The 26,197-nt window shown below is 49.2% G+C and overlaps 1 protein-coding gene across 1 annotated transcript in view; it reads left to right on the forward strand.

Moving 5' to 3' along the window:
* The window catches only part of CTNNBL1 (catenin beta like 1), an 87,903-nt gene that overhangs the window by 18,038 nt on the left and 43,668 nt on the right, over nt 1-26,197 (forward strand). The window contains exons 2-10 of the mRNA XM_081011250.1: nt 2,336-2,521; nt 3,182-3,288; nt 7,581-7,720; nt 12,454-12,551; nt 16,123-16,216; nt 17,684-17,775; nt 20,552-20,624; nt 20,926-20,984; nt 21,544-21,692. Coding sequence (XP_080867376.1) covers nt 2,336-2,521; nt 3,182-3,288; nt 7,581-7,720; nt 12,454-12,551; nt 16,123-16,216; nt 17,684-17,775; nt 20,552-20,624; nt 20,926-20,984; nt 21,544-21,692 — 998 coding nt within the window. The remainder of the gene's footprint in view (nt 1-2,335; nt 2,522-3,181; nt 3,289-7,580; nt 7,721-12,453; nt 12,552-16,122; nt 16,217-17,683; nt 17,776-20,551; nt 20,625-20,925; nt 20,985-21,543; nt 21,693-26,197) is intronic.

Raw genomic sequence — 26,197 nt, forward strand, 5'->3', positions numbered from 1 at the left:
GAAGGTTGTCGTAGAGTTCTTTGAAGTGGAAGACTCCTCCCATGCACCTTGGGATCTGCGCATCATAGTTTTTTTCTAGGAATCCAGTGACATTCGGGTGCCAGTGGGTTGGCAGCATTAATAATTACACTCGAGGCACTTTCATAATTTATCCTAATGACTCCGTTACTGCATATTAGAGGAGATTTCTCCCCCCGCCTTCCCCAGTTGAGGTCGAAGCAGATCGTAACTGCCGATAATGACATCGATTGCAGGCTCGGAGGAAATGGAGTTGGCTTTGTAGTGGAGTTTTAATTTAGCAATTGTTCTGGTGATGTAGCCCTCTTCTATGGTACATTACTTTGCGTCCAACCAAACGGTGTGCTCCCCTAGCCCCTCATTACGGCTGCAGTCTCATTGCTTTTTAATTAAAAAAAAAAATGGAGGGAGAAAAACAAGAACCGGCAGCCTTAGATTGCACGCTGCCTTGATAGGCAGAGTCGAAAGCAAACGCTTGTAGCCATTTCAGAACTTTCAACTTGCAATTTCAAGCTGGGTGCGAGAGCCGTTCCTTCTCAAGGAAGCGGAGCTTAGCGGGGCATCTTTCCTGCCAGAATGTTTTTTCGCCCCTTAAGTGGAGCTGAGTGAGGGCGGAATTACATGTTGCTTCCATTAAGTGCTTATTTCCAGACTTCTGTTTGCCCATGTAAAGTGCATGCAGGGAAAGAGGGGCATTTAACTGGCAGCAGGAGCTGCTTGCTTGACCTTTCCTACACCTTCCTATTTTTGCTGCTAAGCCCCTCCTCCCGCCCACAAGACCTTTTGCTCTCCAGCTGGACCCTTCCCCTCTTTTTCTCATTCCGAGGCAAATGCCAGGTTTGCTTTGTAACGCTAGACTAATGTGCACCTCCAGTCTTGGCACACCTCCTTTTGGGGCACCGTAAACTGAACCTCGTCTGTTTTCCTTGTAGGCCAAGAGCGTCTCTCATCACAAAGGCAGCGCTGGGTTGCAAACAGTGCTTCCCCACAGCACTTCCAAACAGCTGTGGTTTCTGGGACTGAATGTGGGGTGTTTTCCCCCCTTCAGCTGCAGTGTAATGTGCCTTGATCTGCTCCGCTTCATGCCAATCCCTGCCACTGAAAGGGTCTAGTGCAGGGATCAGCAAACCTTTTCAGCAGGGGGCCGGTTCACTGCCCCTCAGACCATGTGGGGGGCCGGACTAGATTTTTAGGGGGGGGGGAATGAATGAATTCCTATGCCCCACAAATGACCCAGAAATGCATTTTAAATAAAAGCACACATTCTACTCATGTAAAAACACGCTGATTCCTGTACCATCTATGATGTTTGGGCCGGATCTGGTGCCCGGGCCTTAGTTTACCTATTTGTTATTGGTATGAGATTTCGTGTGCATGCAGGTATCTGAAGAAGTGTGCATGCAAATAAAAGCTCATACCAGTAACTAACTTCGTTGCTCTCCAAGGTGCTACTGGAAGGAATTTTTTTATTTTGTTTCGACTACGGCAGACCAACACGGCTACCTACCTGTAACTGCCTTTCCATAATTAAACCACACTTGATGTGAAAAAAAGTACATAATTACAAAAATATAACGAAAGTAATCATAAGCAGTAAATAAAATGTCTCAATAAGCGCTCAGTAAAAAGAGAAAATCTCCTTATGTCATGTTAAGGCCTAACAATAGAGATGCAATAAATCAGTACCAATAGCAGCAAAAGGTAAGCACCTCCAAAATAAATTCTTGACTCCAGCCAAAAACCCCTGAAGGAAACCCCACCCCAAGAGTCTCTGGGCACCGTGAGCCAGGAGGTCCTGTGAGACGCACAGCAAACATGGTCTCTGGCCTGTTCAGCAGCTTCATCCTTTGTAGCTGGATTGCCCAGGCATCTCGACTTGCCCTACATCCTGATGGAGGATTCTGAACAAGTGTGTGTGGGGGGGAGCTTTGTGTCTCCGTTCCACTTGATTCCCCAATCCCAGCAATTCCCACCTCTACCTGTATGGTAGGATTGGAGCTGCAGCTGGTGCTTTTGTTGGTTACTTTTTAAATTACCGCTACAAATGTTCACATACATTTATAAAATTGATTGTGATGACACTGCAGCAATGTATAAATACATTTAAACGTTAAGTAAACATTAAGTAATCTGGGTGCCTGCTTACTAGAGGGAGGATCTCTTGTATGTATCTGGACTTTATAAAGTGTGCCAATGTGTCGAGAGCAACCCTTAAAAGAAATAACCATTTATTTTTATTACTTTTGCCTGTGTGAGGGAAAGGGATGGAAGTGGGTTCTCTTGGATCATTATATATATATTTTTCCCCTGTCCGCAGCCAAACAGAGGGACAAAACGGCCTCGTGAAGATGAGGAAGATGATCTCAAAGTGCGGCACAAGCAGGGCGGTGCGCGGGAGCGTGGTCGTCACCGGGAAGAGGAGGCACCTGTGATGGAGGAGACGGAGGACGAGAGGAAGAAGGTCCTTCATATCATTGAGAAGGGCGAGGAGGAAGAGGAAGAGGTACTTTTCTCATGAGGAGGCTGTGCTGCCCCCTGCCTCTCTTTCTCTGGAAAGCAAAGGCACGTGAATTCAGTGTACAATGGTTTGTGGTCTGCAGCATGGGAAGAATTTCCCTGATAGCTGGACAGGATTGTTTTGTAGAATTACAGAACTGTAGAGTTGGAAGGTACCCCAATGCAGGAATTTGTGCCCTTCAGTTTTCGGCTTAGTAAATACCCACTTTTTTTGCGGATGCTGAATTTCCTCTACGGTTGAACAGCGTTTTGTGCTTATGTGGAGGAGATAAGATTTGAGTTGCACCCCTTCCTTCTGGACCCACAAGTGTACTTTTTCCTCTCCTCTTCTCCCCCCGCCCCCCACAGCAGGAGCAAGATATTCCATGGGGCTTGGGAGCTGATTCCACTCTATTTGTGTAGCAGTTAACAAGCCTGGGGGATCTAAACACTCATGGAGGGCTGCCCTTTCTGTTGAAGGTTTGGCGGGGGACAGAACAAGGCTTGGGGGTTGAGGAGAGACATTTAGCAAGCTTGCTTCTGTGTAAGGGTCGTAAAGGGAGGTGGGGAGACTGCACAACTTAGAACCAGTTCACAGCTGCTGGGTTGTGAGAGCCGAGGAAATCATGCAGTCTCGTACAATGAGTTAATTTGTGTGTTTGGCCAGGAGGAACCTCTGGATGAAAGTTCCGTGAAGAAGATGATCCTCACTTTTGAGAAGAGGTCTTACAAGAACCAGGAACTTCGGATCAAGTTCCCTGATAACCCAGAGAAGTAAGTCTTGGAATGATTTGGCTTTTTTTTTTTTTTTGCTTCGTCCAACATACTCAGGTTACTAACTCGAGTTCCCTGTTAACAAAAGGTCTGGCCGAGAGAGACTTCAGCTGGTGGATAAATCTTTGTTGTTTTTTAATGCAGAGAAACCTATTTTGCAGAATGAGAGCCGGGCACTCACAGGCTTTTAACTGAGACCTCTTTATACTTTGGAAATAAGCCTTCAAAGTCAGGCAGCTCCTTGGTTCAGAAACAAAGCTCTCAGCAATTTCTCGCGGATCCAGTGGCTTGTGAATTCGATAGGTCAGCTTCTGTTCTTGCACATGATCTGGCAAGCTGTTATTCAGTGCAAATCTGTACAGCGAGGCTCTGCCCTGCTGTCGCTTGGTGTCAAGAAAACAGACCTGACCAGAGGGATGTGCTTTGCTTTACATTCTCATCATGCCAGAGATAGCTCAGAAACAGCGTTTGAAAGTAGCAGGAGGGGCTTCAGTGAAGCTCAAGTAGCATTTAAGAAAGCTATATAAGGCAGAAAGTGGCATGAGCTAGTACAGAAACCGGCTGAGCATCGGGGCAAAACATTATGGCTTCATTTTGAAGCATTGGTAGTTAGACAGATGGCTGTACAACCTCTGCTTAAAAACCTCCAAGGAAGGAGAACCCACCACATTCTGAGGGAGTCCGTTCCACTGTTGGAACAGCTCTTACCATCAGGAATTTCTTCCTAAGGTTTAGTCGGAATCTCCTTTCCTGTATGGATTGGGTACCAAAAACAAGCTTGCTCCTTATTCCTCCTTGAACGCTTTTGAGCTCATGCTTGCTTACAGCTCAGTTTTCTCTCTGTCCACCTCCTCTCAGTCAATTATTCTTTTATTTCCCCTTTAAAGAATTCATGTAGAGTTTGTGAGTGTTCAAAGATCTCTGCTTGTAATCCTAAAACAACCTTAAATGGCAGGTCAGTTATTATCACCCCCATATTACAGATGGGGAAACTGAGGCTGCAAGAGCTGTTTCCCCAAGGCCACCTACCTAGTGACATAGCAGAGGTGAGATTTGAATCCGGGATTTCCTGCTTTGCAGCTCGGTCTCTTACCCCTTAGATGCCCCAGCATCTCCTGTGCTCCAGGGTCCATGTCTTTTTGCATCCCGCATCTCCTCTCTAGCCTCTGACAAGCCTGCTACACTCCTCGTAAGCTCAGCCTAGGATGACTTTTGTTGTCTGCCAGGTGCAGGCCTGCCTGCTCACCTGTACCAGGTTCCCATCATTTTTTAAGAATGTACTCAGGACTTGCCAGGTCGCCTGAATGGCACTTCCAGCTGCAGCTGGCTGTTGGTTCATGAAAGCCATTGGACGCTGCACCCAGGGAGCTTTGGGGTGAAGGGAGGAGGAGCTCTCCATTCTGTGGCAGGAATGGGTTTTGCCACTCTGCTGCAGACCTTTTTGAGTGGCAGTTTCTTACGGACCACGAACCGTTTCCCCTTCTTCGGGGCTCTTGCATTGATAGCTCTCCCTTCCCGCAGCTGCTGTCACCGTTCATCAGCCCTGCCGGTTATCTTGGCTGTCTGCTACCCTGCTTAGCCTCTGCTGGCACTTGCTCTTTCTCAGTTCCAGAGCCCAGTGAGAATCCAGATCTCTCGCGGCCCATCAGGCCGTGTCCCCTGAGAGCATCAGGCGGGTGTGCTGAGGCTGAGCTGCAGCTCCCTGCTTCGGCTGTTCCTCCCAGCTGGTGAATTGCAAGCAGTCGATCCATGCCGGATCCCCCAGGGCACCCTGAGCCTTTCTGGAGGGCAGAGTTTCCTTCAAGTGTGGAGAAAAAGCTGCTTAGCAGAACGCCTTGGACGGAATTGATGGGGTCCCAGTGGGCGAGTTAAAGGCAGTGTGGAAAAACAAAACGAAACCCCCCTTTGCTCCGTGGGCAGAATCACAATATTGTATCTGGTTCAAATTTAGTCTCTGCCAGCGGTGTGCTTGCAAGTCTTATTTGCTGAATTTCAAACAGGACTTTTTGTTTGGCAAGTATAATGGCACCAAAGCACACAGGGAAGATTGATGGTGTTTTTTTTAAAAAAATGTTGTTAAAATACTACATGGAAAAATAATCACATTTTAACTGGACCCTATACAAGGCAGTCAGTGTCCCCTAAATAGCAGGTTTGGACTTCACAGTCCTGTCTGGTAGAAGGCAGTTCTGAAGACATGCAGTGAGAGGAGGGTCCTTTCTCTTGTTTGTGCACAAACATCTCCTGCGGATCAATATCATAATAGCCCAAAGCGTTGGACCTGCCGGCATCCACACAAAAGAGCTGGGCTGAGCCATTCGGATTTCCAGTTCCCAACCCCATGGTATAAACTGGATGCATTTGGAATTTGTATAATTAATTTACATCTGAAGCCACTCTCTTGAAATGCCCAGGATGAGCTGAATATGTGCCATCATTTTTGGTGGGTGTTTTTACAGCTCTAAGTATGCAGTCTTGTGAAAGAACAACATAATGTTTTTTCTGGGTCCCGGCAAAATGAAAACCCAGCAAAATCTTCCTCCAAACTCTGCTTTGCTTTTTGCAATATTGAAATGGCCTTTGAGAAGTTCTGCGCCCTGTCTCCTTTACTTTCCAATTGAAGTTAATAGAACGTGCACTGCATGTAACTTACTGATCAGTCAGCAGCAGCAGCAGCAGCAGCAGCAGCAGCAGTGCTCTCTATTCAGCGCCTTGGCACTTGGTGCCCTGATATGGGCAGTTATGCTGATGTGCGCAGTTTTGGCTGATCAGGTCTTCGCCACAGTTCTGTAGCTTTCAATTTCACAAAATGCCTGGATCCTTCTTGCATGCTTTCTCTTCTAAATGACAGAGTTATAAATTAAATTTTGGGGATTGCTGGAACACAGAAGAGCCCACAAGGTAGTCTGGTGGCTGTGTGTGTGGAGTGGGGGGAGGATTCTAGGGTCTGCATAAACAGGATCTGCTGGGTTTGGGATTTGGGGAGTGTCTTTGGCCTTGATAGGAAGGGAACTCCTGCAGGCGAGATGGTGGCCGTGTGGGCACCTGACAGACATCTGGCTCCACTTGTCACTGCCTTGGTGAGAGCAGCATTCAGCTGCTTACAGTCTAGAATGTAAATCTGAGCAGCGTTAGGTCTAGAGAAATGAGGGAAGGCAAGGGTCAGGAAAATGGGTGAAGGTTGAGAGGGAGATAAGGAAAGCAAAGAAGCTTCGGAAGAACATGGAGGAGAAAAGCACCAGCAAAACCCGTTATCAATGTGGCCAAGTTCTAATGTGCAAGAGTATGGTCTGACCACAAAACCAGTAAGAGCCAGTTAAGGAGTAACCTAACAGCCAAATGCTAGAGTGAAAAAACAGTTCCAAATAAGGTACAAGGAGGGTTCTGATATGTACAGTAATAAAAACACCGGGTTGAGTAAGTGTTTCTAAGGATTGTGGTTGGCTGAGCAATGGGGCAATGGGCCTGGCAGAAGGTGTTTGAGGAGAAGATGAAACAGCCAAGGGGACACACATCTTGCCTATATAGTTTGCATTCTAATGGAGAGCTCTCTTTGGATTCTGCCCTGTAATGTATTCCTGAAGAAAGTCTGAGCAGTTGGGAACTTGGTGTGCATCTCTGTACATGAGCCCCCAAAGGGAATTCGCCCCACGTTGGCTAGTCCAGGGCTGCAGAATTCTGCCTATTTATTAAGCATGTATTAAGCCGTAGGGAGGGACGCGGGTGGCGCTGTGGGTAAAACCTCAGCGCCTAGGACTTGCCGATCGCATGGTCGGCGGTTCGAATCCCCGCGGCGGGGTGAGCTCCCGTCGTTCGGTCCCAGCTCCTGCCCACCTAGCAGTTCGAAAGCAAGTGCAAGTAGATAAATAGGGACTGCTTTATAGCGGGAAGGTAAACGGCGTTCCGTGTGCTGCGCTGGTGCCGGTTCGCCAGAGCAGCTTCCTCATGCTGGCCACGTGACCCGAAAGTGTCTGCGGACAGCGCTGGCTCCCGGCCTCTAGAGTGAGATGAGCGCACAACCCTAGAGTCTGTCAAGACTGGCCCGTACGGGCAGGGGTACCTTTACCTTTACCTTATTAAGCCGTAGGGGAAGAGGTGCATCAAAGGATGCTGGACTAGACTCACAACAGGTCGGCCTTCCCTCATCCCCTTCCTGTTTCCTTCTTTTCTTTGGGGTTTCCTTTGGGCAGTGAGAGGGCAGCAGCCATATCTGCCCCAGGGGGCACTTAGCTGGCCGGTGGGCCATGGACCTTTGCTGGCCCCGCTGAACTTTGCCCTGCTTCCTCCTGCAGGTTCATGGAGTCCGAGCTGGATCTCAACGACATCATCCAGGAGATGCACGTCATCGCGACCATGCCGGACCTGTACCACCTGCTGGTGGAGCTCAACGCTGTGCACTCCCTCCTCGGGCTGCTTGGCCACGACAACACCGATATCCTTTCAGGGGTGGATGAGACAGGCTCTGCTGTCAGTGCCCCCCCCCCATAGTTCTGGTTTCCTGCCGCTGCCCCTCTCTGTGTATTACCACTCACAGCGCAATTGGGATTCTCGTGAGAGTCTGAAGCCAGGCATGCATGCTTAGAGCAGCATGCTGTGGCATTGTCCCTCGGCTTCAAAGCCAGCGGGGGGGCCTTGGGCTAGAGGGGGCGTGAGCTGTGCTGATAGGATTGATGTTGCAGAGGTCAGTGTTGGCAGGGGAGGAACCCAGTCTGGGAAAAGCAGCAGAAGAAAAAGCAGACCACGTCTTGGGAGCAGGTGAGACTGGGAATAGTAATTCAAGGCTGCAGAGAGCACAGTGTTTCTCAGAAGGTGCAGACACATGCTGACAGCTGCTAGGAGCCACAGGTGAGAGTTGAGGGCAGGATGGGGACCAAAGGTGGACAAAGGACCCCAGAAGGAGCACAGCATGTTCTTCATCAGAAGTACTACCCCCTTTTCCCCCACATCCCACACCAAATGAAACTATGACTGTCTTAGAGCTTGGTCTGCTAGGCACAGAAGTGCCATGGCAAAAGGACTGCAAATGAGCAGGCAGGCTAAACACACACAAACACACGACTTGTTTATAAGGATTTTCCAAAGTTCTGAGTCATTTAAGGATGACCCTGTTGCAGTGGGAATGTTTAATCGCAAGTTGGGCAGTGTGTGTCCAAAAGGTGCAAACCAGATTCCTCCATGAAAATGAACGTGGCTTTTGTGGAAAGCTTTTCCCGTGAGCTGCAGCTCCAACCTGTGACTCTTTCTCACCTGGCATTCAGAGCAAGACAAACCCTTTTCTCCTGGGTTTAGCGGGATTCTGTATTAGGCTTTTTGCTGCTTGCTCGCCTCTGCAGAGAACAACGTTCTGCAGATCAAACCCCGCTGCTCATCTTCTCCCTGGTCTGGAGTGGAAAAATTGTGAAGTCAATTGTCTTTGGTCCCGCTGGCTGGAGTGGTGAGTGGGCCAGTCACAGGAGACGGGGCATTTTTGGTGGTGGTGCCTGTGCTCACAGAACTCCCCCCCCCCCCCGGTTGCTTAACAATAACATCAAACAACCCTGCAGGAGAAACCTGTAGATAAAGGCTAAATACATCTTTATTTGTCCAGATATACGGTTTGGAGAAAAATGCTTTTTTGGTGGTGCTGGAGATAATTGTGTCAGCTGCACTCTGTTAAGACTTGTGGGTTTGTGGTTTTAATTGTGTCTTACTGTTGTGCTGCTTCACTTGATTCAATTTACGTTAGCCACCCTGTGCTCCAGTTGCAGGAAGAGCAGGTTACCAGAACAATGAATGAGTATTAAAGCCCAGTGAGTGCAGCAAAGCAGGAAGCGCCTGCTGTGCCTAGCCATCTCCGTCACCTTAGTTCGTGGCAGTGCAAAGCTTTGGCCGGAGACGAGGTTTGCGGGCAGCTTGAGAGTGGCATTTTGTACCCAAAGGTCAGCATGGATTTGTCATTCTCGGGGAAAAACACAAACAGTGGGGGGTTTGGCTGGGACTTCGTGGTCTTGCTTGCGGTGACCTTTAAGAGGAAGAAATGCAGAGTGTTGTGTCTCTCCAGCCCTGAGAAGCTAATGCCTGGGAGTGACGGCCACTGCTGACGACTTGTCAGAATATCCATCGCTCAGCCCTGCATTGAGCAAAGCGGGGTCATCCTGTATCTGTCATTTAGATTGGGGGCAGAGGCTCGGCTGGTGACCTGCAGCCCCCCTGGGGAAGGCGCAGTTGCCAAGAGCTGCTGGAGCTCCTCTGAAATGTTGGAAGGCAAAGCAGTAGAGAGCAAACCGAATCCTTAGACTTGAAACGCTGCGTTTTAGCAGAAGTGAGAATGCAAGGATCATTTGAAGTGAAGTACCTGGGCAAATGCGGCTTTGTGTAAAGTGAGACCAGAGAAATGTTTTGAAGGCTCCCCCCCCCGCCCCTCCCCGAAAGGAGTGCTAAACTGAGCTGGCTCTTCACACTTGATTTAAGGTTGGTGCTTTGGCAGGAGGAGGACGGAGAGGCGAGGTGGGTAAAATCCCCAGCGATAAAATTAATTTGTGGACAAGGCAGCTCCTCTGCTGAACCAGAGCCAAGGATGCGAGGAAGCGGTAATGCTCAGGTGGTGGCTTAAATTAGCAAAGGCTGAGAGCCTCCTGGGAAGAGAAGCTGCTTCCTTCTCCAGACCTCTTCAGCCCAGCTGGCAACATCTGCAGCAAGTTGATTCTGAAAAAAAGCTGCCTCTTAATGGAGAGGGATTGCAGACTTGAAACAGGCCTTGTGTGAGCTTGAAATTTTATTTTGCAGCGATGGCAACTGGAACGCAGAAGAGAGCACACACTCTCTCTCTCTCTCTCTCTGTGTGTGTGTGTGTGTGTAGCCAAGCTGAGGCTTGAGGGCATGGCTGACAGAGACAAATCCTGCTTTCCTTATCCCCTCCTTTTCTCCCCCTTTGGCCTTTCCAAGATGAATTAACGGCACAGGGACTTCAGCATCTTCTTGATTCCCTACCTGCAGAGCTGTGCACAAAGATATTTATCCTGCTGCATCCCTCAAGGGCCGCAGTTTACAATGATAAGTTAAGCCCCCACCCTGATAAATCTTGACACTAAGCCGCACTCTCTGATCCACCCAGATAAGGACTGCAAGCTAAATATCCCTTCTCCCATTGTACTTGCCCCCATTCACTAGAAAGCCAGCTTTCAGATGCTTGTCTTAACAAAAGTGAGGGAGGTGTGCAAGGTGGAAGAGAGTTCATTACATGATGGAACAAGTTTCAGGATACACACACGAGCCCATGACTTGCCTGTTTGGTATGCTGTTGATTTGATCAATAGAACCCTCCTGTTGATCCCAATGGGACCTTTGAGTGGGCTGGGAGGCTGCTGGCGGAGCCATCACTCCAGCATATAATATATTTTATTTGTTTATTGCATTTCTATCACACCTTTTGTCTTGGAGTTTCTACCTCCCCCTGCCCCAGAAAGCACAGCCAGGGTGTTCTCTGAACTGTGGAGCCCTCTCCTCACAGATTTGCTTCTGACACCTAATTGATTTAACTGATTTACACTGTACTTTTAAATAGTTGTAGCCCTCTCTGGGACCCCATTGTAGAGGGCCAACAACAACATATCTAAATGAATAACAGCTACAACTCCTCTTTCCTGGTAGGCCAGAGAAAGTTTTCAACATTTATGAAGTCGGCTTTGTGGGCTCGACATTCAGCAGGGCCTTTTCTTTCTGCTGCAAGCAGCTTCAATCTTCTGTGGAGAAGCGACAACTCTGATGCTGCGCTGTGTTGGGGAGCCTGGGAGTCCAACTATGCATTCCAGAAGGAGGGAAAGGAGGAGCACGAGATGAAGGCAGTGAGCTTTCTCTGCTGCCCTAGGAAGTTACTTCAGGAGGCCTCTATGTAGGACACCTCAAAATGTGGGTTGCCTTTTGTGATGTGCAGAGAATAGGTCAGGACTGATCATCGCGTATCGGAGAATAGTCAAGTAGGCCTAACGAGCGGGAATGTTTCTGACGGAGCTGCACTGCGGTTTAAAGGATCTATCTGTTACATAAGCCCTCAGTTACAGGTTTGGGAACAAGAAACCAGAAGTTTGGAAACCAGAAGTTTTTGGTGGCAGCAGCATCCTGGCCCAGTTGAGCATGGCAGCTTCATTAGGAGTCTGTTTGCTTTCAAGTTCGCAATGGCAGCATGACATCCACAGATTGGAATTTAGCAGTGCGCTGTTTTCTGTGGACCTGCCCACAAAGTCTTTGAAATTATTCCCAAGTAAGATAGCAAAAAACAGGGAAACAGGGATGGGTTGACCCCAGAAGCTGTGAATTTTGCAGGATGCCTTGGCTGTCAGATCACCTCCCTTCCTTGTCAATAAAATTAGGGCTGCTGTCCATACTAAATTCTATGATTCTACTCTGCCTGTGTGACATGCCCTGCAGCCATACCCAAAAGGTCTAGCTTGCTGTCAGCTGATTCAAACATGGCTCCTGGTACCTTGGTCCCCTGCTGCTCCATGGACAGGTGTTGAAGATAAATGGGGCTATCAAGTCTAGGGCAGGTCGTAGCCCCAGGAGCAGCCAAGTGGTGTTGGGTAGAGCCATAGATGTCATGGGCCTTGCAGAGACTCTGGGCTGTCTCCTGAGAAAAGGGGGAGTCAAAGAAATTAGAGGGCCAGGTAGGATTGCAGATAAACTCTAGCCACAAACAAAATGTTCAGCCACTGCTTCCAAGCCACAGCTAAAAAGATTAATCTAAATTGGCTAACAATCACTTTCAAATGCAGTTACTGCAGGCAGCACCTGGCACTCCCAGGCTCCCCAGCACCACTTCCTAGCCAGGTGTCACCCTTGACAGCACTTCTTTCATCATCGCCAGAACCTTTGATTTGTATGCCGCTTTCCCATCGTTGAAACTCTGTTTGAGGCAGCTTACAACATGAAAAGATTTGCCTAATTACAAAAATATAACAAAAGTAATCACAGGCAATGAAGAAAAAGCATGTCAAAACATACACCACCAAATAAAGCAATTGCCATGTTGGTTACTGACTAACTTAAGTACTGGAATCTCGTTTTGCAAGGGATCCGGTTGTTGTGGTTGCAGTGTCTGTGTGTGCACAGCGGAAAAGGGGTGTCTTCATTGCTGCTGCAAGCGGCCTTGCCTACTTGAAAAACCTGGCGTTCCTTAACGTTCTGCACATGTGTCTATAGCTGTGGTGGATCTTCTGCAGGAGCTTACAGACATCGACACCCTTCATGAAAGTGAGGAAGGAGCTGAGGTCCTCATAGACGCGCTGGTGAGTAGCCCCTTCTGGCCAGACCACCTGCCTGGCTGAGAGCCCCCTGTGCTTGGCTCTTGGCTTGCATTTCCTTGTAACGCCAAGCCGGGATTTTCTTACCATGGCCATACACAGCCATCTGTTTGGTTGCGACTATTGAGAGATGAACAGTGCTTTCAAAGGCAAGCAGTCAGCTTGAAAGAAGAGGGTCAGGGTGCATTGCCATTTGATGTTCTCCGGAGAGCATGCCAAAAGCCTCGCAGGGTGAGGCCAAGAACCCACCTAGTCCAGCATCCTGGTCTCACAGCCGACAGCTGGACCTGGTGGGCCCTGAGTGCAACACCCCTCTCCTCCCTCGTGATCCCAAGCAACCTGGAAAGGGAGCGCAGCGTCTGAATACGCTCTGAACAGCAGGCGGAGAAGCTCAACCATTGTGTCTAGCAGCCAGGGATATGCTTACCCTCTTTGAAAAATGGTTTCTCCATGGGAAATCTGGGGACAGAAAGGACTAAATTGGAATATGAACGAGAATTGCTAATATCCTTGGTTAGAGACAGGCATGCTTCTGAATACCACTTATGGGAAACCACAGAAGGGAGAGGGCTGCTCTTGTTCTCAATTCCTGCATGTGGGTTTCCCTTTGGGGCATCTGGCTGGCCCCTGTGAGAACAGGATGCTGGGCTAGGTGGTCCACTGGCCTCATCCAGAAGGCGCTTCTGATGTTCTGACGTTCCCTTCTTCCTCCTAAACTTCCGTTTCTTCCCTGCTGAGCTCCCCTTCCACCTCTCTCTTCCAGCCCCTCTTGTTTCGCAGCAAGTGATGGTAGGCAAAGCGGCTGACATAATTGAAGGGCGCTCCTCCACTGTGGGAAATGCATCCATGCCCTAATCAGAAGCTCGCCTTTCCCAGGTGCTTTTCCTGGGGACAATTCTTGAGTTTTTGCTGGCCAGAACTGCCGAGCTGAGCGTGCTGTATGGGGCTGTGCTGGAAGGGACGCCAGGCCAGCTGTCAGCGCTAGTGCGAACATCTCAATGTGAGCCTTTCCACCCTCCGTTTCGAGGGGAAGGGGTTGCTGCGCTAGTGAAACACCTGAGCTGCTCTGCGGCCTTTTGGCTGCTCTGCGGGGGTGGAGAGGGCAGGGAGCTGTCAGTTTGGAAGAGCAGAGCAGCGGCTGCAAACTTCTCCCCCACAATCTCTCCTGCCTCTCCGTTTGTGATGTTACCTTCCAGAGGTTAATTACCGTTGCCCCAAATGAGTTCTTCTGGCTGGCCTCTGAGCTTTTTTAATTACCGGCTCTTCGTTACAAGAGCCGGCCGAATGAATGAGATGGCGAGGCTGGGTGGGGGTAGGGGGGGGAGACCAGAAGTAGGTGCCGAGGCTGTGTTCTGAATCTGTTGCGCAGAGAAGCAATAAACCCTGGACAAAAGCTCCTTTTGTGCCTGCTCCTTTCTTCCAAGCCTGCTGACAATAGCCAGGTTTCGAGAGTGCTTTATTGTCTACCTTGAGCGAAATGGGTCACGGTTGACTCCTGAATGACTCCCCTTTATTTTACGGGAATAATTACTTTCTGGACATTCGAGCCAAGGTCACTGGGTTGCCCGCTAACGTGATTTCACACCCCACGAGTGTTGTTGTGTTCTGACATCAAATTGTGAGGGTGCTCTGGTCCGTGGAACTGGATAGGGTATCTTAACGGACCATCTAGTCAGATCTCCTGGAAGGGCAGGAGTTGGTCATGCTCAGCTCTGTCCACATGGTTAGATTCCAGGGGATGCTTTCTTGAACGATTCTTGTGCCAGCAAATCTTCAGGATGGAGCATCAAGGAAACTCATTACTTACTGCATTTATTTATTGAATTTATACCCCACCTTTTCCTCCGAGGAGCTCAAGGGGGTGGACATGGTTCTCCCACCCTTCATTTAATCCCCACAACAACCCTGTGAGGTAGGTTAGACTGAGAGGCAGCGACTGGGCCAAGGTCACACCCAGGGAGCTTCATGGATGAGTGGGGATTTGAGCCCTGGTGTCTGTCAGGAGTGCGTGCAGGAGCCAGGCCCTGGGACCAGTAGGGCTTTGCAGGACTCGGGCCTTCCTGAGTTTGTTCTGGGGAGGCAAGGCGTGGCTGCACAGGTGAGGCCGCTTGGTAACTCACTGCACCTGGTGGCAAGAGCTGGGAAGGGATATAAGGTCCGCATTTCCCTTTGGCTCTTTGCCACAGCAACATGCTTCCTACCTTGCTGCGTTTGGCTTCTTGCTTCCTGATCCTTGAACCGTGGCTTCTTGACTCCTTGCTTCTCGACCATCGGACCCTTGACTTCGTGACTCCCTGCTTCCTAACCCTCTGACCCCTGGCTTCTGGACTCTCGTTCCTGCTCTCACCCCGCCATCTTGCCCCCAGTCCCGACGTCCTCAGCTGGGACTTCAATCGCCCGTAGACCGGACCTTGACAGTCTCCCAGGTCTTAGTCTGACACGAACCCCCACACCATTACTGACTCTCCTTGCTTCAAGTCCATCCTGTGGACTCCTACCCACCCAGGAACTCGGGGTCCTATGGATCGTCCTTGCGGAGCCTAAACACATTGTGTTTAGGTTTTCCCACCCTAATGTTCACCCGCAGGGCTGTCAGTGGCTCCTAGCCACAGTGGCTCTGCTATTCCTCCACAGCTGGAGGCAGCAGAGCTTCTCAGTACCAGTTGTTGGAACTGCAGGAGGGGAGAGGGTTCTTGCGCGTGAATCCTGCTTGTGGGTTTCCCACTGGGGCATCTGGTCGGCCCCTGTGAGAGCAGGATGCTGGGTAGATGGGCCCCCTTTGGTCTACCCCAGCCGGCTCTTCTTACATTCTTAAATCCAGTAAAGAATAGAAATAAACAATGAGAACCAGCTCAGTGAAATCGGCTGCAGCATAATAGCAGATGTCTTGGCTTGCGAAATTGTGCTCAGAGTGAATGTTGTTCGTGTCCAAAGATAATTTTAATCAGATAAAGTTGCCTTCAGCTGCATTCGTTGTGTAGACTACATCATAAAAGGCAGGGAGTGATTGCTTGGTGTGTGTTCCCCTCCCTCCCCCTTTTGAAAAGGCGGCATTTCTTCCCCAAGGCTTTCATTATGCGTAATTGCTGGCCCTTGGATTCTGCCCTCAGCAGGCGAGCAGGACTGGAATCCTGCTCCATCCGCCACTGGCAATTGCTTTCAAGGCTGACAGGCAGCTGATGCCCAGTTGGGCTGTTCCGCTTGGCACTTTGGAATTCGGGGAGATTATAAGTCAATCAAGGCATGATTTAGGGAATAGCAGACTTGTGACAAGGTTCACATTCTTCAGGTGTTTTTCAGTTGTGTCTGACGTAGGAAAGTTGTCCAATTAATTACGGGGAAAACACTGCAGTGGAGTTTAAGGGGGGGAGCTTTGAGAGCCAGCTTGTTCCGTTATCAGAGCGCATCTCACTGCAGTGCTGGTTGTAGTTATAATTATTATTATGTTTTGACTTCTGATTTTCCGCCAACTCCTCATTTTGCACTGATTTCTGCCACCCCCACTCCCTTAGGAACCTCTCTCCTAACCTTTATGTCTCCCTCTTTTGTGGCTCAGGTTGATGGGCAGGTGGTTGCCTTGCTGGTCCAGAATCTGGAGCGCTTGGATGAAAGTGTCAAGGAGGAGGCAGATGGTGTCCATAACACTCTGGGTAAGGAGGGCTTGACGGACATCCTCTCATCGTGGACCCAGACGGCAAGGACACAGATGTGTGTCACTGTTTTATAACGTTCATAGAACTCCATGTGGTGGATCTCATTTGAGAGCAGATGTACCTGCTGGTGTTGAGGTCTGGGAGCAGGTCTTAGAGTGCAGCCAGGCCTTTAAAATGTCAGCTATGCTATCTCTTAGCAGTATATTTGAAGGCAATCAGCTGACTAATAACTCCATCGCTCACCTTGTTCCAAAGTGAGGGCTTCCACGTAACTTTAGGAATGTAGGGACATACCTTCAGCCATCCATTATTGAGTGGAAATAATGAGTTGAGGTGTATCTGCAACTACCCTGCTTTCATTCATACTGATGTTTCCCTCGCAGCCGGGTGCTGGAATCAGACGACAATCCACTTAAGCGCCCTGTTTCCTTGGAGCAATCTCTTAAATTGGCTCCACCACAATATAATGGCCAGCAGCCCCTCTGAATCTGTCATCTTCCACTCAGTTTAAAAAAAAAGGTTGATATTTTGCTGACTAGATATACCTGTAGAGGAGATAAGAGGGAAGGAAAATGCCTGGAGACTTGGTGCTGCAGCCTGGGAATCTGAAATTCCTTCTGGGTGCAGTAGCTATTGAGGTGTAGATGTGGATAGATGAAAATGGAGTTTTGCAGCTGGGGGAGTGGCGGCGGATGCAGGAACTTGAGGTTTTCTCTCTCTGTGTGTATGGAGAGTTCTTCACTTTATTTGGATGCTGGAAAAGGAAGTTGCTTCTCCCCATAAACAGAGCAAGCAGCAGCCAAGAAATGCCTTTTCCAGACACAGAATCGCGCTTCCTGGGCGACATTGCAAAGAATGACCCCAAAGTAATGGTCCTTGTGTCAGAGCTGGTTGGTTTGTCAACAGAGAAAAAAATGCCACAAAAACAAAAGACCCTCTGCTGTGTAAGGCTTTTTACCATTTCAAGAAGAGCAGCTGGTGGTTTAGGGTTTTTTTGGGGGGGGTAGGGTGTGTGTGTTCATAATTATGAATTCTGGTTTAAGCCTGGATATTTATTTCCTTTTTAATTTTTGTTGATTTATTAACTACCCCAAAAGTGCAATCTTAACGAGATGAAACCCCTCCCCACACCAAGAATCAAAAGTTTAAACCATAAAGTGTCCCAGCTCCGGAGGCAAATAGTTCAAATATAAAGAGTAACTCCAAAGAGGGATAGTAAAGTATTAATTCATACAGAGATTCCCTTAACAAATAATAAAGATTTATAAAATATGAAAGTGTTCTTCATCTGTGAGTTCCATCCTAATCGAGAATAAAGTTTCTATATGGTATTAAATGAGCCAGAAATTTGCATGTACTGTGACAGCACTGAGTCACCATTTGCCTTAATATCTGTAAAAGAAATAAAACCGTGCCGTATCTTTCTTTTTCTTACCTGTCCCTTCCCCGCCCTTCCTTCCAAAGCTATCATTGAGAACATGGCAGAGTTCCGGCCAGAGATGTGCTCAGACGCTGCCCAGCAGGGCCTCATGCAGTGGCTCCTCAAGAGGCTGAAGGCAAGTCACCCAGGCCTCTCCTGGTTCATGCGCCAGACACTGATTTTAGCACCTCTTGTCCTCCCTTTTTATTGCTCCCCCTGGTTAGCTCTCAGTCAGTGGTGCAAGGAGGGAGCTGCAGCCCAAGATAGGTGTTTCCTTGCCAGCTCTTATCCCACCTTCTTTAAATGACTTCGGATCTCCAGGGCCTGATGAGCTGCACCGAAGGGTACTAAAGGAGCTTGCAGATTTATTCTCAGAGTCAATGATCTTTGAGAATTCTTGGAGAACAGGCGGAGTCCCTGCAGACTGGAGGCAGGCAAATGTTGTCCCCATCTTTACAGAGGGGGAAAGACTTGGGTACCATCGACTGACCGGTCAGCTTCACATTGATACCATGAGAGGCCCTAGAACTTAGATGTATTCCGAAGCAGTGGTGCCTCCAACTGTGGAGGACAGAGCAGAGCCATCGTGGCTAGGAGCCATCGGCAGCCCTCTCTGATTCCATGAACTTGTCCAATCCTCGCATATAATTTGGATAAGAAAATAGGCTTCCAAGTGGAAAAGTCAAAATTAGAAACAGAATTGTTAGAACCCAAAACTAAAAATTTGTCAAGAATGTATAACTTGCTGTTGAAATGGAATACTCAGGATGAAACGGTGAAATCTGCTATGATTAAATGGGCACAAGATGTTGGACATAATATTATGTTCGCTGACTGGAAACAGTTATGGACCACAGGTATGAAGTTTACGGCATGTAATGCCTTAAGAGAGAATATTATGAAAATGATATACAGGTGGTACATGACCCCAGTCAAGCTTGCAAAAATTTATCATTTGCCCGATAATAAATGTTGGAAATGTAAAGAAACTGAAGGTACATTCTTTCACCTTTGGTGGACGTGCCCAAAGATTAAGGCTTTCTGGGAAATGATATATAATGAACTGAAAAAGGTATTTAAATATACCTTTCTGAAGAAACCAGAGGCCTTTCTCTTGGGCATTGTCGGCCAACTGGTGCCAAAGAAGGACAGAACCTTTTTCATGTATGCTACAACAGCAGCAAGAATACTTATCGCAAAGTATTGGAAGACACAAGATCTACCCACTTTGGAAGAATGGCAGATGAAGGTGATTGACTACATGGAATTGGCGGAAATGACTGGCAGAATCCGAGACCAGGGAGAAGAGTCGGTGAAAGAAGACTGGAAAAAATTTAAGGACTATTTACAGAAATATTGTAAAATTAAGGAACTTTAGAAGGATGTTGGATAGAAACTAAGAGGTTTTTAGCTGTAATGCTTTAAGAGACATGGAAAAAAAAGGTTAACAATTGGGTAAAAGATTAATGGTAAGGATTTGCTGAACCAACAAACTGAATTGGAATACAAAGAAGGGAGGTATGAGGAGGTCTGGGGAAATAAGAGTAAGGAAGATAGGTTATGGAACATTATTGTGTTTTTAACTGTTTTATTTTGTATGTTTTTTCTTACATTTTACTTTTTTGCTGTAATTTATACTTTTTTCTTTGTTTTCTGTATTTTTGTGAAACTTTAATAAATATCATTAAAAAAAAAAAAACTTGTCCAATCCTCTTTGAAAGCCACCCGAGTTGGTGGCCATCCCTGCCTCCAGTGGCAAGGAGTTCCATAGTTTAACTCTGCGCTGTGTGAAGAAGTGCTTTCTTTTAGTATGAGGAGGCAAATGAAGGCAGTGTGCCCCTAGTCTGCGCTATCCTTGTCCTTCATGCCTTTCCTTTCAGATAATCTGGCTGAACCAGGAATGCTCAAGGGCCCAGTTTTTTGTTTGAGAAGAGCCATTGTCCTTCCATGTTCTCCTGCTCTCTGGCTGCCACAAGTCCCCTTGCGCACTCCTGTAAGGAATATACCGCCTGCTGCAGAAACCCATAAATGTTCCTCTTGTGACCCTATGCACTTGTTAGCAGAAGCAATTTGTAATTTGCTGGTTGCAGGTGATAACAGAACTTACGTTTTCTGCTCTCTCTCCCCCCCCCCAGCCACTATTCTAATTTTATTCTACGCAAGTCTGTCTTGAGCATAAAACTGGTCTCTGCTTTGTAATTATCCTGCTAACTCAATGTCTTAGAAACTGGGGCATCTAGGAATAGCAATGCAGCTCCTCCATTTCGAGGCACCACCGTCGCCTCGCCACCTTTAAAATTCCCAGTCCTCGGTGGAGGATCCACACCTTTCCCCTCTTACTTCCCACACTGGAGGGTTCCGCTGGGTTTGATGAAATGTGACCAGGTGGCAGAGACATTCCAGTATAGAGGAGGGTCATTAATGGGGAGCTTGCCTGTTCGTGGGGCAGTGATCTGGTGAACTTCCCAGGGTTCTCCTCCCTGCTTGGAGAAAGGGAGAGTTAAGAGGCACCATGATAGAATTTGATAAAATCATGCATGGCATGGAGAAAGGTTTCCCTCCCTCTCCCATGATACAAGAACTCATGGATGTCCAGTGAAGCTGAATTTTGGAAGGTTCAGGACAGACAAAAGAAAGCCCTCCTTCACACAGCCCATAGTTAAGCGGTGGAACTCTCTGCCACTGGAGGCAGCCATGGCGACCAACCTGGAAGGATTTAAAAGAGGATTAGACAAATTCACAGAGGAAATTCCTGGAAGCCACAGGAAGGCTGAGTGCTCTCCTGCTCGGATCCTGCTCGCTGGTTTCCCCCAGTTGGCCTCCATGAGAGAGCAGGGTGCTGGGCCTGATCTAGCAGATGCTCTCCTGACGCTCTCACCTGACGGGCTTCTCTGCTCTGACTCTTCCGACAGGCAAAGATGCCCTTTGACGCCAACAAGCTCTACTGCAGCGAGGTCCTGGCCATCCTCCTCCAGAATAAGGACGGTGAGAGAGCTGACCTCGGCGGATTGGTATTCTGCTGGGCTGTGCCTCCGGCTTGTTTCAGATCATGACAGCTTCCGCACTCGCTCCCTCCCTCTGTTTCCCTCCCCATCGGTGCCTCGCCCCTCCTGCCTTTGGCTTCCCCTTCCTTCTGCTCACTCTCTGTCTCCTTCCCTCCTCTTTCTCTCCGCAGCTTCTGTACTCTGTCAAGCCATATTGATTTTGTTTGCTGATATATCGGTGTTAGATGGCTGTAAAATCTGACAGTTGGCTTCATTCTCCCCCCCTCCCTCTCTTCCTGTAGACAACAGGGAATTGCTCGGGGAACTGGATGGAATCGATGTGCTGCTTCAGCAGTTATCTGTGAGTAATTCGCTGCCATCTTCCCTGCCATTGGGAGCCCCAGAGCCAGGCTTTTAGAACCGGGGAGGAAGGGCAGGAGCAGAGAGCAGGTCCCAGCAGTGGCAACGGCAGGTGCTTCACAGCATCTATGCGCTTTGAGGCGCATGCCTGCCATCCTGAGAGGGGGCACGGCCCCATTTGCTTGCTGCCAGCTTGGGTGACTTTAAAAGAACCATTGTAGAGTTGGAAGGGGTCTAGTCCAACCTCTTGGGGCATTCATGGAGAATTTGGTCACCAGGGGCTCCTTGTTGTTACTTGCTTTATTTATTTCATTGCATTTATAAAGGTAAAGGGGCCCCTGACCATTAGGTCCAGTCGTGGCCGACTCTGGGGTTGCGGCGCTCATCTAGCTTTACTGGCCGAGGGAGCCGGCGTACAGCTTCTGGGTCATGTGGCCAGCATGACTAAGCCACTTCTGGCGCACACATGCAGCTGATATTTATGAGGTTTTTTGGGGGGTGTTGCTTTTTGGGGAGGGACGAGACAGACAGTAAAGCCTTCCGGCTTCCTCCCCACGCAGGTGTTCAAGCGCCACAACCCCGGTGCGGCAGAAGAGCAGGAGATGATGGAGAACCTCTTTGACTCCCTTTGCTCCTCGCTGATGCTGAGCTCCAACCGGGACCGTTTCCTGAAAGGGGAGGGGCTGCAGCTGATGAACCTCATGCTCAGGTGAAAACCGGCAGACGTAAGACATGGTGCATGGCCGCTTGTTGCAATGAGACCTTCCTCCCCACAATTCCTCCCCCCCCCCAATATATCCAGGAGTTGGGTATTAGTACTAGTATTGTATTCATTTCGATCCCTTCTTTTTCCCTGACCGGGGACTCAAGGCTGCTCACAGCTAAAACAGAAACGGATAAAAACATAGTGGGCAGAAAACAATAATTTAAAAACAATTAAACATTAACAGTATGTACCTGTGTATGTATGCCCTATTAGAATATACAGACCATTACAATAAAAACAGCAAAGGACCAGGCCTTTTGTTAAAAACAGTTCCCCAAAGCCTGTTGGAACAAGAAAGCCTTCAGCTCCCAGCAAAAGGACTACCTTCTCTAGGCAGGGAGTTCCAAAGTTTCCTGATAGCAGCCACCACCGAGAAGGCCCCCTTCCCCATCCCCACCAGGTGTGCCTGTGAAGGTGGCAGGGCTGAGAGACGGGCCTCTGCCAAAGATCTCAAAACCCGAGCAGGTTCATACGGAATAATACGGTTCTTCAGATGGACCTAAGCCATATAGGGTTTTATAGGTCAGAACCAGCACTTTGAATTGTGCTGGAAACTGACCGATAGCTGGTGGAGCTGTTGTGACAAGGAGGATATCTTGAAAAGAGGATTAGACAGCTGCATGGGGGAGAGGGCGATGGAGAGGCCGACTGGCCAGGATGGGATGCAGGATGCTTCTGAATACCAGCTGCCAGAAGCCACAGGAAGGGAGAGTTGCTTTGGAGCTCCAATCCTACTTGTGCATTTCGCATTGGGGTGTCTGGTTGTCCACTGTGAGGACAGGATGCTGGACTAGGTGGGCCATTGGCCTCATCCAGCAGATGTTCTTCTTAAGTACTAGACTGAAGGCCTGTATGGTGTTGATGGTGGTCACTGAAGGCTGCAGGCCCATTTGGAGACGCCTCCCTCTGCCGCCAGCTCCTGCTCTCCCAGAGATGTTTTCATATACAGCAGCAAAGGCATCTGTGCAAACGGCTTGTGCTTTGGGGCGGGGTGTGTGTGTACTGGACTGAAGGCACCCCACACGTGCCTGTATTCGGAGCCTTACGGTGTCTGTGAGGGAGGTGGGTCTGAATGGCAGCCCACTTCCTCTCGGTGTACACAAGACACACACTTCTCACGTTAGACTTCTTTGTCTTTTGCATGTCCAAAATTCACAGCTGGAATCAAAGTGCTGCCAACCAGGCTTTGTGCTGGAGGCTTTTGCTGGCCGCTCAATCATTGTTTCTTGCCAGTCCCACGAGTGGCTATGGACAGACATTCTGTGGAGGTAGATAAAAAGCTCTGCCTCCCTTTTTCTCCCCCCTTCTGTTAACCCTGCTAAGAGTGAGCTTTTTTTAATGAAACAGCGTCTGGACCCTCCTCCCATTTTTTGTTCCCCCTTGCGTGCCCGAGTCCCAGCCTCGATGCCTTCCTTCCTCTGGCATCCAGCTCTCCTTGCCCGTCCCCAAACCGCACACTGCCCAGGGCTTCCTGCCTGCCCACCCGCCCGCTCGCTCGCTCGCTTTCCCTGGGTGGGCTGAGCGGCGCAGAGAGGCGGCTGGCAAGTGCTGGCTGGCAAGAAATGATCTATTCCTGCAGACTAAGGCTGGTAATGTGCAACGGCAGCAGCAGCAGGGAACTGAATAAATAACCAGGAACGTGGATTATTATTCAGACCGGAGTGCTGAGTTTTCTTAAGGCTAATTAAAGCAAAGCTGCAAAGCTCTGAAACCGTGAACAAGAGGGAGGCTTCTCTCTTCTCTCTCTCTCTCTCTCTCTCTCTCTCTCTCTCTCTCTCTCTCTCCCCCCCCCCCCCCGCCTCCTGGATTTCCCGTCCTTTTCTCCTCTGAACGCTAAGCTTGCACGGCTAGCCTTGCAGAACTAATCACCTGGAGTCCTTGAGCCATATGGGTGGGACCTTGCATTTTAATTTTTTTTTTTTTTTAATGGCTTCCCTTCCTTTTTGGGTGGAGTGGGGAGGGGGCTGTGCTGTTCACCACCCTTCTCTTCCCTGGTACTAGCTGGCAAATAACAACAAGGAGAAAATGTCTCCCTGGACGCAGCTGCATTTAAAAGGAGCTCTGAAGGGCAAAGCGTAAATAAACCAGCAGCCCCATCTGTTGCTGCTGCTGCTGTAGCACCTCTGCCTCCACCATAGAATGGGGTGGGACGTCTCTTTCCCTGATAAGGATGGCTAGGCATGGGGGGGTCGTGCACAACCCAAAATGCGCAGCCATTTCCCATTGCTGTATTTGTGAGCCTTCAGATGGCACAGCATCACGGCCTCCAAATACTAAAGGCCAGGGCATTGCCAACATGGTGCCTCCATATGCTGTAGATTGCAGCTGCATCAAACTTGGCCGTTGGCTGGGACTGACTGCAGTTGTAGCCCACAGAAACTGGGCCAGATTAATGCAGTGTGGCGTACTTGGGGTTGCCCTTGAAGACGACTCTTGAAACTTCCAGCTGGTCCAAGATGCAGCCGTCCGATTCCTGGCTGGGTTGCCTTCAGAACCCCTGTAGCTCCGGTTCTGAGACAGCGGCTTTGGCTGCCAGTTCGTTGCCCCATTCACTTCAAGGCACTCACTCTAGTGTTCAAAGCCCCAAGGGGCTAGGCCCCAGGTACCCTAGAGACCGCCTCCTTCCCTGCAAACCCTCTCGGGTGTTGAGATCAGCAGAGAGAGCCCCATTGTTAGTTCCAGCTCCCTCAGAAGTTTGGGGAGGGGTTAGTCTGGAAAGGCATTCTCTGCGGCAGTCCCTAAATTGTGGCGCTCCATTCCCACAGAGGGGCATCTGGCTTCTTCACTCTACAGCTTTTGGTGACTGCTGAAGATGCACCTCTGCTTGTGCCTTGGACACCTGAGATGCGTGTTTTCAGGACCTACCCTTTTCCTGTAATCTGTTTCATTTTAAATCTGAATTTTAAATGGTTGTGACCTGTCCTGGACCTGGTGATGAAGGGCAGATCATCATCATCATGGTATAACTTGACCCAACCTCACCTCCTCCTCAGACTCCACTAGCTTCAATGAGAGGCTTTGCCACTGGCTAGAGGCGGACCTGGTGCAGCAAGATGTGAGAATCTTGATTTGAAATCTTCCATGTTCTAGAGGGGAAGGAATTAAACTCCAGCATATGCCCTTCCCTTCATGCCGGAGGAATGGTCCGTAGGTTAGTGGTGAAATGCATGCTTGGCACACAGAAGGGCTCAGGTTAAATCGCTGGCGTCTCCAGCGGAAAGCATCTTTGGCCGCTGGTCATGGGCAGGAACCATTTCTAGATGGCCTAGGAGAGCTCCTCTCGCTTGAAGAAGACAGCTTGATGAGTCTGACTCTGCACAAGAACATAAGAGCCCTGCTGGATCAGGCTGGGGCATCCTGTTCCCACAGTGGCTAATTCACAGGCAGGATTCGAGCACAAGGACACCCCCCTCAAAGTGGTTTCCAGCAACTGGTATTGCTGGAATACCAGTTCCACTGGTTTTACTAACATCTAGAGTGCACTGAGGTTGTTTGTTTCAGTGGCAAGAAAGCAATGTTTTGTGGTGTGAATGTGGATCATGTGAACTGAAGGGGGCTGGGGCAGTTAGGAGTGCCTCATCCGTATGGAGATGGGGCACGTTCCCTCCATGAAGGGCAAGGGGAGGCGGCTGGAAGGAGCTGCATCATTTTTGGTCCAAATTTGAAGAGTCTGCATGGGTGGGATTCCTGTTTGCTTATTCAGCAAGGGACGTGGGAAGGGCCTTTGCCCTCAGACCACCTTCCTGTAAATTGGATGTGTCCCACGCGAGGAGGAGAGAAGGCCAGGCCAGAGAGGAGGCGAGATTGCTTGCTTGCATGTGTGCACTCCATTCCATCAGTGGGGAGCGTATTTGCCTTGGCTGCAAATGAGCAAATGCAGTTTGCAAGTTGGTGGCCTCCAACTGGAGGTTTAGAAATGTCACATCCAATTAAGGTCTCTCCCCAAGCACAATTCAATTTCTTTCTCCAGATTGGGAGCTGCCTGAGGCTTCCAGGAGAGAAAGTGAGGTGTCCTTCTGAGGCTTGCAGAGAGAGAGAGAGAGAGAGAGAGAGAGAGAGAATGAGAGAGAGAGAGAGAGAGAGAGAGAGAGAGAGAGAGAGAGAGAATCGCATTGTCAAGTGCCTTGGGAGCATTGGCACGAGACTTATTACACCCCTTCTTGTGTGGAGGAGAAACCCTCCTTCTCTCAAGCAGCTGCCTGGGAAGGCCTCACCCTGTATTTATAGCAAGCAGGGAATGAGCTTGTCTTGACTTTTAAGTGCCAGGAAACACATAGGGGAAATGGAGACACATATTGAGTGTGGGGGAGAAGGTTCGTAAAGCTTTTCTCGGCGGGGTGGGGTGGGGAGGCTCTCTTGCAAAGCCATTTGTGGTGGCTTCCCTTGACCACCTTTGCTGGCTGCAAGAGGGCTGTGGGCCCAGTCAGGAATAACGCATGAAAGTCAGG

The sequence above is a fragment of the Podarcis pityusensis genome (genome assembly GCF_964106645.2).
Source record: "Podarcis pityusensis genome assembly, chromosome: 6".
Lineage (NCBI taxonomy): Eukaryota > Metazoa > Chordata > Lepidosauria > Squamata > Lacertidae > Podarcis > Podarcis pityusensis.